Genomic DNA, 11962 nt, shown 5'->3' with positions numbered 1-11962 from the left:
GGTGGATGCAGAGGAGGTGCCGGCGGCCGTGGTGGATGCAGAGGAGGTGTCGGCGGCCGTGGTGGGTGCAGAGGAGGTGTCGGCGGCCGTGGTGGATGCAGAGGAGGTGTCGGCGGCCGTGGTGGATGCAGGGGAGGTGTCGGCGGCCGTGGTGGGTGCAGAGGAGGTGTCGGCGGCCGTGGTGGATGCAGAGGAGGTGTCGGCGGCCGTGGTGGATGCAGAGTTGGTGTCGGCGGCCGTGGTGGATGCAGGGGAGGTGTCGGCGGCCGTGGTGGATGCAGAGGAGGTGTCGGCGGCCGTGGTGGATGCAGAGTTGGTGTCGGCGGCCGTGGTGGGTGCAGGGGAGGTGTCGGCGGCCGTGGTGGATGCAGGGGAGGTGTCGGCGGCCGTGGTGGTTGCAGGGGTGCTGGTGTCTTTGGTGGATGCAGGGGTGCTGGTGCTGGACAGAGTGGTTGCAGAGGTGGTGCTGGGCAGAGTGTGCTCAGGGGTGGTCGTGACTGTGGTGGTTGTGGATGTGGTGGTTGGAGAGGTTATGATGGGCAGAGTGTTGGCAGGGGTTATGGTGGTGACCGTGGGGGTTTCAGGGGTGGTGCTGGGCGTGGTGGGTCCAGGAAGGGTGCTGGGCACCGTGTTTGTAGGGGTGCTGGTGGCCGTGGCAGCTGCAGGGGAGGTGCTGGTGCCTGCGGTGGTTGGAGGGGTGGTGCTGGGCCCGGTGTTTGCAGGTGCACTTGAGGCTGTGGCGGTGGCAGGTGAGGTGCTGGTGGCCACACCAGCTGCAGAGGTGCTGGTGGATGTCGTGGTTGCGGATGTAGTGCTGGCCACGGTGTTCTCAGGGGTTACGATGGGCACAGCTGTTGGACGGGTACTGGTGGCCGTGGTGTTTTCAGGGGTGCTGGTGGCCGTGGTGGTTGTAGGGGTGGTGTTGGGCTCAGTCAGTGCCACGCTGCTGGTTGACATACTGTTTGCAGGGGAGGTGCCGGTGGCCGTGTTGGATGCAGAGGAGGTGTCGGCGGCCGTGGTGGATGCAGGGGAGGTGTCGGCGGCCGTGGTGGGTGCAGAGGAGGTGTCGGCGGCCGTGGTGGGTGCAGGGGAGGTGTCGGCGGCCGTGGTGGATGCAGAGGAGGTGTCGGCGGCCGTGGTGGGTGCAGGGGAGGTGTCGGCGGCCGTGGTGGGTGCAGGGGAGGTGTCGGCGGCCGTGGTGGATGCAGAGGAGGTGTCGGTGGCCGTGGTGGATGCAGAGGAGGTGTCGGCGCCCGTGGTGGATGCAGAGGAGGTGTCGGCGGCCGTGGTGGATGCAGGGGAGGTGTCGGCGGCCGTGGTGGATGCAGGGGAGGTGTCGGCGGCCGTGGTGGATGCAGGGGAGGTGTCGGCGGCCGTGGTGGATGCAGGGGAGGTGTCGGCGGCCGTGGTGGGTGCAGGGGAGGTGTCGGCGGCCGTGGTGGATGCAGGGGAGGTGTCGGCGGCCGTGGTGGATGCAGGGGAGGTGTCGGTGGCCGTGGTGGATGCAGGGGAGGTGTCGGCGGCCGTGGTGGATGCAGAGGAGGTGTCGGCGGCCGTGGTGGATGCAGGGGAGGTGTCGGCGGCCGTGGTGGATGCAGAGGAGGTGTCGGCGGCCGTGGTGGGTGCAGGGGAGGTGTCGGCGGCCGTGGTGGATGCAGGGGAGGTGTCGGCGGCCGTGGTGGATGCAGAGGAGGTGTCGGCGGCCGTGGTGGATGCAGGGGAGGTGTCGGCGGCCGTGGTGGATGCAGGGGAGGTGTCGGCGACCGTGGTGGGTGCAGAGGAGGTGTCGGCGGCCGTGGTGGATGCAGAGGAGGTGTCGGCGGCCGTGGTGGATGCAGGGGAGGTGTCGGCGACCGTCGTGGGTGCAGGGGAGGTGTCGGCGGCCGTGGTGGATGCAGGGGTGGTGTCAGCGGCCGTGGTGGGTGCAGAGGAGGTGTCGGCGGCCGTGGTGGATGCAGGGGAGGTGTCGGCGGCCGTGGTGGATGCAGAGGAGGTGTCGGCGGCCGTCGTGGATGCAGGGGAGGTGTCGGCGGCCATGGTGGATGCAGAGGAGGTGTCGGCGGCCGTGGTGGGTGCAGGGGAGGTGTCGGCGGCCGTGGTGGGTGCAGAGGAGGTGTCGGCGGCCGTGGTGGATGCAGAGGAGGTGTCGGCGGCCGTGGTGGGTGCAGGGGAGGTGTCGGCGGCCGTGGTGGATGCAGAGGAGGTGCCGGCGGCCGTGGTGGATGCAGGGGAGGTGTCGGCGGCCGTGGTGGGTGCAGGGGAGGTGTCGGCGGCCGTGGTGGATGCAGAGGAGGTGTCGGCGGCCGTGGTGGATGCAGGGGAGGTGTCGGCGGCCGTGGTGGGTGCAGGGGAGGTGTCGGTGGCCGTGGTGGATGCAGAGGAGGTGCTGGCGGCCGTGGTGGATGGAGAGGAGGTGTCGGCGGCCGTGGTGGATGCAGAGGAGGTGTCGGCGGCCGTGGTGGGTGCAGGGGAGGTGTCGGCGGCCGTGGTGGATGCAGAGGAGGTGTCGGCGGCCGTGGTGGGTGCAGGGGAGGTGTCGGTGGCCGCGGTGGATGCAGGGGAGGTGTCGGCGGCCGTGGTGGATGCAGAGGAGGTGTCGGCGGCCGTGGTGGGTGCAGAGGAGGTGTCGGCGGCCGTGGTGGATGCAGAGGAGGTGTCGGCGGCCGTGGTGGATGCAGGGGAGGTGTCGGCGGCCGTGGTGGATGCAGGGGAGGTGTCGGCGGCCGTGGTGGATGCAGAGGAGGTGTCGGCGGCCGTGGTGGATGCAGAGTTGGTGTCGGCGGCCGTGGTGGATGCAGGGGAGGTGTCGGCGACCGTGGTGGGTGCAGAGGAGGTGTCGGTGGCCGCGGTGGATGCAGGGGAGGTGTCGGTGGCCGTGGTGGATGCAGGGGAGGTGTCGGCGGCCGCGGTGGATGCAGAGGAGATGTCGGCGGCCGTGGTGGGTGCAGGGGAGGTGTCGGCGGCCGTGGTGGATGCAGGGGAGGTGTCGGCGGCCGTGGTGGGTGCAGGGGAGGTGTCGGCGGCCGTGGTGGATGCAGAGGAGGTGTCGGCGGCCGCGGTGGATGCAGGGGAGGTGTCGGCGGCCGCGGTGGGTGCAGAGGAGGTGCCGGCGACCGTGGTGGATGCAGGGGAGGTGTCGGCGGCCGTGGTGGATGCAGAGGAGGTGTCGGTGGCCGTGGTGGGTGCAGAGGACGTGTCGGTTGCCGTAGTGGATGCAGAGGAGGTGTCGGCGGCCGTGGTGGATGCAGGGGAGGTGTCGGCGGCCGTGGTGGATGCAGAGGAGGTGCCGGCGGCCGTGGTGGATGCAGGGGAGGTGCCGGCGGCCGTGGTGGGTGCAGAGGAGGTGTCGGCGGCTGTGGTGGATGCAGAGGAGGTGTCGGCGGCCGTGGTGGTTGCAGAGGAGGTGTCGGCGGCCGTGGTGGGTGCAGGGGAGGTGTCGGCGGCCGTGGTGGATGCAGGGGAGGTGTCGGCGGCCGTGGTGGATGCAGGGGAGGTGTCGGCGGCCGTGGTGGGTGCAGAGGAGGTGTCGGCGGCCGTGGTGGATGCAGAGTTGGTGTCGGCGGCCGTGGTGGATGCAGGGGAGGTGTCGTCAGCCGTGGTGGGTGCAGAGGAGGTGTCGGCGGCCGTGGTGGATGCAGAGTTGGTGTCGGCGGCCGTGGTGGGTGCAGAGGAGGTGTCGGCGGCCGTGGTGGATGCAGAGGAGGTGTCGGTGGCCGTGGTGGGTGCAGGGGAGGTGTCGGCGGCCGTGGTGGGTGCAGAGGAGGTGTCGCTGTCCGTGGTGGATGCAGGGGAGGTGTCGGCGGCCGTGGTGGATGCAGGGGAGGTGTCGGCGGCCGTGGTGGATGCAGGGGAGGTGTCGGCGGCCGTGGTGGGTGCAGAGGAGGTGTCGGCGGCCGTGGTGGGTGCAGAGGAGGTGTCGGCGGCCGTGGTGGATGCAGAGGAGGTGTCGGCGGCCGCGGTGGGTGCAGAGGAGGTGTCGGTGGCCGTGGTGGGTGCAGAGGAGGTGTCGGTGTCCGTGGTGGATGCAGGGGAGGTGTCGGCGGCCGCGGTGGGTGCAGGGGACGTGTCGGCGGCCGTGGTGGATGCAGAGGAGGTGTTGGCGGCCGTGGTGGATGCAGAGGAGGTGTCGGTGTCCGTGGTGGATGCAGGGGAGGTGTCGGCGGCCGCGGTGGGTGCAGGGGACGTGTCGGCGGCCGTGGTGGATGCAGAGGAGGTGTCGGCGGCCGTGGTGGATGCAGGGGAGGTGTCGGCGGCCGTGGTGGATGCAGGGGAGGTGTCGGCGGCCGTGGTGGGTGCAGGGGAGGTGTCGGCGGCCGCGGTGGATGCAGAGGAGGTGTCGGCGGCCGTGGTGGTTCCAGAGGAGGTGCTGGTGGCCGTGGTGGGTGCAGGGGAGGTGTCGGCGGCCGTGGTGGGTGCAGAGGAGGTGTCGGCGGCCGTGGTGGATGCAGGGGAGGTGCTGGTGGCCGTGGTGGGTGCAGAGGAGGTGTCGGCGGCCGTGGTGGGTGCAGGGGAGGTGTCGGCGGCCGTGGTGGGTGCAGGGGAGGTGCCGGCGGCCGTGGTGGGTGCAGAGGAGGTGTCGGCGGCCGTGGTGGGTGCAGGGGAGGTGTCGGCGGCCGTGGTGGATGCAGAGGAGGTGTCGGCGGCCGTGGTGGGTTTAGAGGAGGTGTCGGTGGCCGCGGTGGATGCAGGGGAGGTGTCGGCGGCCGTGGAGGGTTTAGAGGAGGTGTCGGTGGCCGCGGTGGATGCAGGGGAGGTGTCGGCGGCCGTGGTGGGTTTAGAGGAGGTGTCGGTGGCCGCGGTGGATGCAGGGGAGGTGTCGGCGGCCGTGGTGGGTGTAGGGGAGGTGTCGGCGGCCGTGGTGGATGCAGAGGACGTGTCGGCGGCCGTGGTGGATGCAGGGGAGGTGTCGGTGGCCGCGGTGGATGCAGAGGAGGTGTCGGCGGCCGTGGTGGGTTTAGAGGAGGTGTCGGTGGCCGCGGTGGATGCAGGGGAGGTGTCGGCGGCCGTGGTGGGTGCAGGGGAGGTGTCGGCGGCCGTGGTGGATGCAGAGGAGGTGTCGGCGGCCGTGGTGGGTGCAGGGGAGGTGTCGGCGGCCGTGGTGGATGCAGGGGAGGTGTCGGCGGCCGTGGTGGATGCAGAGGAGGTGTCGGCGGCCGTGGTGGATGCAGAGGAGGTGTCAGTTCCCGTGGTGGATGCAGAGGAGGTGCCGGTGGCCGTGGTGGGTGCAGAGGAGGTGTCGGTGGCCGTGGTGGATGCAGAGGAGGTGTCGGTGGCCGTGGTGGGTGCAGAGGAGGTGTCGGCGGCCGTGGTGGGTGCAGAGGAGGTGTCGGCAGCCGTGGTGGATGCAGAGGAGGTGTTGGCGGCCGTGGTGGATGCAGAGGAGGTGTCGTCGGCCGTGGTGGGTGCAGAGGAGGTGTCGGCGGCCGTGGTGGGTGCAGGGGAGGTGTCGGCGGCCGTGGTGGATGCAGGGGAGGTGTCGGCGGCCGTGGTGGGTGCAGGGGAGGTGTCGGCGGCCGTGGTGGGTGCAGAGGAGGTGTCGGCGGCCGTGGTGGGTGCAGAGGAGGTGTCGGCGGCCGTGGTGGATGCAGGGGAGGTGTCGGCGGCCGTGGTGGGTGCAGAGGAGGTGTCGGCGGCCGTGGTGGGTGCAGGGGAGGTGTCGGCGGCCGTGGTGGATGCAGGGGAGGTGTCGGCGGCCGTGGTGGGTGCAGGGGAGGTGTCGGCGGCCGTGGTGGATGCAGGGGAGGTGTCGGCGGCCGTGGTGGATGCAGGGGAGGTGTCGGCGGCCGTGGTGGGTGCAGGGGAGGTGTCGGCGGCCGTGGTGGATGCAGGGGAGGTGTCGGCGGCCGTGGTGGGTGCAGAGGAGGTGTCGGCGGCCGTGGTGGGTGCAGAGGAGGTGTCGGCGGCCGTGGTGGGTGCAGGGGAGGTGTCGGCGGCCGTGGTGGATGCAGAGGAAGTGTCGGCGGCCGTGGTGGATGCAGGGGAGGTGTCGGCGGCCGTGGTGGATGCAGAGGAAGTGTCGGTGGCCGTGGTGGGTTTAGAGGAGGTGTCGGTGGCCGTGGTGGATGCAGAGGAGGTGTCGGCGGCCGTGGTGGATGCAGGGGAGGTGTCGGCGGCCGTGGTGGATGCAGGGGAGGTGTCGGCGGCCGTGGTGGATGCAGAGGAGGTGTCGGTGGCCGTGGTGGGTGCAGGGGAGGTGTCGGCGGCCGTGGTGGATGCAGGGGAGGTGTCGGCGGCCGTGGTGGGTGCAGGGGAGGTGTCGGCGGCCGTGGTGGGTGCAGGGGAGGTGTCGGCGGCCGTGGTGGATGCAGGGGACGTGTCGGCGGCCGTGGTGGGTTTAGAGGAGGTGTCGGTGGCCGTGGTGGATGCAGAGGAAGTGTCGGCGGCCGTGGTGGATGCAGGGGAGGTGTCGGCGGCCGTGGTGGATGCAGGGGAGGTGTCGGCGGCCGTGGTGGATGCAGAGGAGGTGTCGGTGGCCGTGGTGGGTGCAGGGGAGGTGTCGGCGGCCGTGGTGGATGCAGGGGAGGTGTCGGCGGCCGTGGTGGGTGCAGGGGAGGTGTCGGCGGCCGTGGTGGGTGCAGGGGAGGTGTCGGCGGCCGTGGTGGATGCAGGGGACGTGTCGGCGGCCGTGGTGGGTTTACAGGAGGTGTCGGTGGCCGTGGTGGATGCAGAGGAAGTGTCGGCGGCCGTGGTGGATGCAGGGGAGGTGTCGGCGGCCGTGGTGGATGCAGGGGAGGTGTCGGCGGCCGTGGTGGATGCAGGGGAGGTGTCGGCGGCCGTGGTGGGTGCAGAGGAGGTGTCGGTGGCCGTGGTGGATGCAGAGGAGGTGTCGGCGGCCGTGGTGGGTGTAGAGGAGGTGTCGGCGGCCGCGGTGGATGCAGGGGAGGTGTCGGCGGCCGCGGTGGATGCAGGGGAGGTGTCGGCGGCCGTGGTGGGTGCAGGGGAGGTGTCGGCGGCCGTGGTGGATGCATGGGAGGTGTTGGCGGCCGCGGTGGATGCACGGGAGGTGTCGGCGGCCGTGGTGGATGCAGAGGAGGTGTCGGCGGCCGTGGTGGATGCAGGGGAGGTGTCGGCGGCCGTGGTGGATGCAGAGGAGGTGTCGGCGGCCGTGGTGGATGCAGAGGAGGTGTCGGCGGCCGCGGTGGATGCAGAGGAGGTGTCGGCGGCCGTGGTGGATGCAGAGGAGGTGTCGGCGGCCGTGGTGGATGCAGAGGAGGTGTCGGTGGCCGTGGTCGATGCAGAGGAGGTGCCGGAGGCCGTGGTGGATGCAGGGGAGGTGTCGGCGGCCGTGGTGGGTGCAGGGGAGGTGTCGGCGGCCGTGGTGGATGCAGAGGAGGTGTCGGCGGTCGTGGTGGGTGCAGAGGAGGTGTCGGCGGCCGTGGTGGGTGCAGAGGAGGTGCCGGAGGCCGTGGTGGATGCAGGGGAGGTGTCGGCGGCCGTGGTGGATGCAGGGGAGGTGTCGGCGGCCGTGGTGGATGCAGGGGAGGTGTCGGCGGCCGTGGTGGATGCAGGGGAGGTGTCGGCGGCCGTGGTGGATGCAGGGGAGGTGTCGGCGGCCGTGGTGGGTGCAGAGGAGGTGTCGGCGGCCGTGGTGGGTGCAGAGGAGGTGTCGGTTGCCATAGTGGATGCAGAGGAGGTGTCGGCGGCCGTGGTGGATGCAGGGGAGGTGTCGGTGGCCGTGGTCGATGCAGAGGAGGTGCCGGCGGCCGTGGTGGATGCAGGGGAGGTGTCGGCGGCCGTGGTGGGTGCAGGGGAGGTGTCGGCGGCCGTGGTGGGTGCAGAGGAGGTGTCGGTTGCCATAGTGGATGCAGAGGAGGTGTCGGCGGCCGTGGTGGATGCAGGGGAGGTGTCGGCGGCCGTGGTGGATGCAGAGGAGGTGTCGGCGGCCGTGGTGGATGCAGGGGAGGTGTCGGTGGCCGTGGTCGATGCAGAGGAGGTGCCGGCGGCCGTGATGGATGCAGGGGAGGTGTCGGCGGCCGTGGTGGGTGCAGGGGAGGTGTCGGTGGCCGTGGTCGATGCAGAGGAGGTGCCGGCGGCCGTGGTGGATGCAGGGGAGGTGTCGGCGGCCGTGGTGGGTGCAGGGGAGGTGTCGGCGGCCGTGGTGGGTGCAGAGGAGGTGTCGGTTGCCATAGTGGATGCAGAGGAGGTGCCGGCGGCCGTGGTGGATGCAGAGGAGGTGTCGGCGGCCGTGGTGGATGCAGAGGAGGTGTTGGCGGCCGTGGTGGATGCAGGGGAGGTGTCGGCGGCCGTGGTGGATGCAGGGGAGGTGCCGGCGGCCGTGGTGGATGCAGAGGAGGTGTCGGCGGCCGTGGTGGATGCAGAGGAGGTGTCGGCGGCCGTGGTGGATGCAGGGGAGGTGTCGGCGGCCGTGGTGGATGCAGAGGAGGTGTCGGCGGCCGTGGTGGATGCAGGGGAGGTGTCGGTGGCCGTGGTGGATGCAGGGGAGGTGTCGGCGGCCGTGGTGGGTGCAGGGGAGGTGTCGGCGGCCGTGGTGGGTGCAGAGGAGGTGTCGGAGGCCGTGATGGATGCAGAGGAGGTGTCGGTGGCCGTGGTGGATGCAGGGGAGGTGTCGGAGGCCGTGGTGGGTGCAGAGGAGGTGTCGGAGGCCGTGGTGGGTGCAGAGGAGGTGTCGGAGGCCGTGATGGATGCAGAGGAGGTGTCGGAGGCCGTGATGGATGCAGAGGAGGTGTCGGTGGCCGTGGTGGATGCAGAGGAGGTGTCGGCGGCCGTGGTGGATGCAGAGGAGGTGTCGGTGGCCGTGGTGGATGCAGGGGAGGTGTCGGCGGCCGTGGTGGGTGCAGGGGAGGTGTCGGCGGCCGTGGTGGGTGCAGAGGAGGTGTCGGAGGCCGTGATGGATGCAGAGGAGGTGTCGGCGGCCGTGGTGGATGCAGAGGAGGTGTCGGCGGCCGTGGTGGATGCAGGGGAGGTGTCGGCGGCCGTGGTGGATGCAGAGGAGGTGTCGGCGGCCGTGGTGGATGCAGAGGAGGTGTCGGCGGCCGTGGTGGGTGCAGAGGAGGTGTCTGCGGCCATGGTGGATGCAGAGGAGGTGTCGGCGGCCGTGGTGGATGCAGGGGAGGTGTCGGCGGCCGTGGTGGATGCAGAGTTGGTGTCGGCGGCCGTGGTGGATGCAGAGGAGGTGTCGGCGGCCGTGGTGGATGCAGAGGAGGTGTCGGCGGCCGTGGTGGATGCAGAGGAGGTGTCGGCGGCCGTGGTGGGTGCAGGGGAGGTGTCGGCGGCCGTGGTGGATGCAGAGGAGGTGTCGGCGGCCGTGGTGGATGCAGGGGAGGTGTCGGTGGCCGTGGTGGGTGCAGAGGAGGTGTCGGCGGCCGTGGTGGATGCAGGGGAGGTGTCGGCGGCCGTGGTGGGTGCAGAGGAGGTGTCGGCGGCCGTGGTGGGTGCAGGGGAGGTGTCGGCGGCCGTGGTGGGTTTAGAGGAGGTGTCGGCGGCCGTGGTGGGTGCAGAGGAGGTGTCGGCGGCCGTGGTGGGTGCAGGGGAGGTGTCGGCGGCCGTGGTGGATGCAGAGGAGGTGTCGGCGGCCGTGGTGGATGCAGAGGAGGTGTCGGCGGCCGTGGTGGGTGCAGAGGAGGTGTCGGCGGCCGTGGTGGATGCAGAGGAGGTGTTGGCGGCCGTGGTGGATGCAGAGGAGGTGTCGGCGGCCGTGGTGGATGCAGAGGAGGTGTCGGCGGCCGTGGTGGATGCAGAGGAGGTGTCGGCGGCCGTGGTGGGTGCAGAGGAGGTGTGGGCGGCCGCGGTGGATGCAGGGGAGGTGTCGGCGGCCGTGGTGGATGCAGAGGAGGTGTCGGCGGCCGTGGTGGGTGCAGAGGAGGTGTCGGCGGCCGTGGTGGATGCAGAGGAGGTGTCGGCGGCCGTGGTGGTTGCAGAGGAGGTGTCGGCGGCCGTGATGGGTGCAGGGGAGGTGTCGGCGGCCGCGGTGGGTGCAGAGGAGGTGTCGGCGGCCGTGGTGGGTGCAGAGGAGGTGTCGGCGGCCGTGGTGGGTGCAGGGGAGGTGTCGGCGGCCGTGGTGGATGCAGAGGAGGTGTCGGCGGCCGTGATGGGTGCAGGGGAGGTGTCGGCGGCCGCGGTGGGTGCAGAGGAGGTGTCGGCGGCCGTGGTGGATGCAGGGGAGGTGTCGGTGGCCGTGGTGGATGCAGGGGAGGTGTCGGCGGCCGTGGTGGGTGCAGAGGAGGTGTCGGCGGCCGTGGTGGGTGCAGAGGAGGTGTCGGCGGCCGTGATGGGTGCAGGGGAGGTGTCGGCGGCCGCGGTGGGTGCAGAGGAGGTGTCGGCGGCCGTGGTGGGTGCAGAGGAGGTGTCGGCGGCCGTGGTGGGTGCAGGGGAGGTGTCGGCGGCCGTGGTGGATGCAGAGGAGGTGTCGGCGGCCGTGGTGGGTGCAGAGGAGGTGTCGGCGGCCGTGGTGAATGCAGAGGAGGTGTCGGCGGCCGTGGTGGATGCAGAGGAGGTGTCGGCGGCCGTGGTGGGTGCAGAGGAGGTGTCGGCGGCCGTGGTGGATGCAGAGGAGGTGTCGGCGGCCGTGGTGGGTGCAGAGGAGGTGTGGGCGGCCGCGGTGGATGCAGGGGAGGTGTCGGCGGCCGTGGTGGATGCAGGGGAGGTGTCGGCGGCCGTGGTGGATGCAGAGGAGGTGTCGGCGGCCGTGGTGGATGCAGAGGAGGTGTCGGCGGCCGTGGTGGATGCAGAGGAGGTGTCGGCGGCCGTGGTGGATGCAGGGGAGGTGTCGGCGGCCGTGGTGGGTGCAGAGGAGGTGTCGGCGGCCGTGGTGGGTGCAGAGGAGGTGTCGGCGGACGTGGTGGGTGCAGGGGAGGTGTCGGCGGCCGTGGTGGATGCAGAGGAGGTGTCGGCGGCCGTGGTGGATGCAGGGGAGGTGTCGGCGGCCGTGGTGGATGCAGGGGAGGTGTCGGCGGCCGTGGTGGGTGCAGGGGAGGTGTCGGTGGCCGTGGTGGATGCAGGGGAGGTGTCGGCGGCCGTGGTGGTTGCAGAGGAGGTGTCGGCGGCCGTGGTGGGTGCAGGGGAGGTGTCGGCGGCCGCGGTGGGTGCAGAGGAGGTGTCGGCGGCCGTGGTGGGTGCAGAGGAGGTGTCGGCGGCCGTGGTGGGTGCAGAGGAGGTGTCGGCGGCCGTGGTGGATGCAGAGGAGGTGTCGGCGGCCGTGGTGGATGCAGAGGAGGTGTCGGCGGCCGTGGTGGATGCAGGGGAGGTGTCGGCGGCCGTGGTGGATGCAGAGGAGGTGTCGGCGGCCGTGGTGGATGCAGGGGAGGTGTCGGCGGCCGTGGTGGATGCAGGGGAGGTGTCGGCGGCCGTGGTGGGTGCAGGGGATTTGTCGGCGGACGTGGTGGATGCAGAGGACGTGTCGGTGTCCGTGGTGGATGCAGGGGAGGTGTCGGCGGCCGTGGTGGGTGCAGAGGAGGTGTCGGCGGCCGTGGTGGATGCAGAGGAGGTGTCGGCGGCCGTGGTGGATGCAGGGGAGGTGTCGGCGGCCGTGGTGGGTGCAGAGGAGGTGTCGGTTCCCGTGGTGGGTGCAGGGGAGGTGTCGGCGGCCGTGGTGGATGCAGGGGAGGTGTCGGCGGCCGTGGTGGATGCAGAGGAGGTGTCGGCGGCCGTGGTGGATGCAGGGGAGGTGTCGGCGGCCGTGGTGGATGCAGAGGAGGTGTCGGCGGCCGTGGTGGATGCAGGGGAGGTGTCGGCGGCCGTGGTGGATGCAGGGGAGGTGTCGGCGGCCGTGGTGGGTGCAGGGGATTTGTCGGCGGACGTGGTGGATGCAGAGGACGTGTCGGTGTCCGTGGTGGATGCAGGGGAGGTGTCGGCGGCCGTGGTGGATGCAGAGGACGTGTCGGCGGCCGTGGTGGATGCAGAGGAGGTGTCGGCGGCCGTGGTGGATGCAGGGGAGGTGTCGGCGGCCGTGGTGGGTGCAGAGGAGGTGTCGGCGGCTGTGGTGGATGCAGGGGAGGTGTCGGCG

At 71.4% G+C, this 11962-nt stretch overlaps 1 protein-coding gene across 1 annotated transcript; it reads right to left on the bottom strand.

The window, feature by feature from the left end:
• Positions 1-258: 258 nt before the first annotated feature.
• LOC135311235 (mucin-22-like) lies at positions 259-9726 on the bottom strand (the record flags this gene model as incomplete). The annotated part of the gene is made up of 3 exons (XM_064440360.1): positions 259-828; positions 1237-2655; positions 6907-9726. Coding segments are annotated over 3 exons (4809 nt in total), but the record flags the coding sequence as incomplete, so codon positions are not given.
• Between the last annotated feature and the right edge of the window lie 2236 nt (positions 9727-11962).

This window comes from Phalacrocorax carbo, unplaced genomic scaffold (assembly GCF_963921805.1).
Source record: "Phalacrocorax carbo unplaced genomic scaffold, bPhaCar2.1 SCAFFOLD_97, whole genome shotgun sequence".
NCBI classification, from domain to species: domain Eukaryota; kingdom Metazoa; phylum Chordata; class Aves; order Suliformes; family Phalacrocoracidae; genus Phalacrocorax; species Phalacrocorax carbo.
Note: the sequence above shows the minus strand (reverse complement) of the source record. Positions and strands in the feature narration are given on the sequence as shown.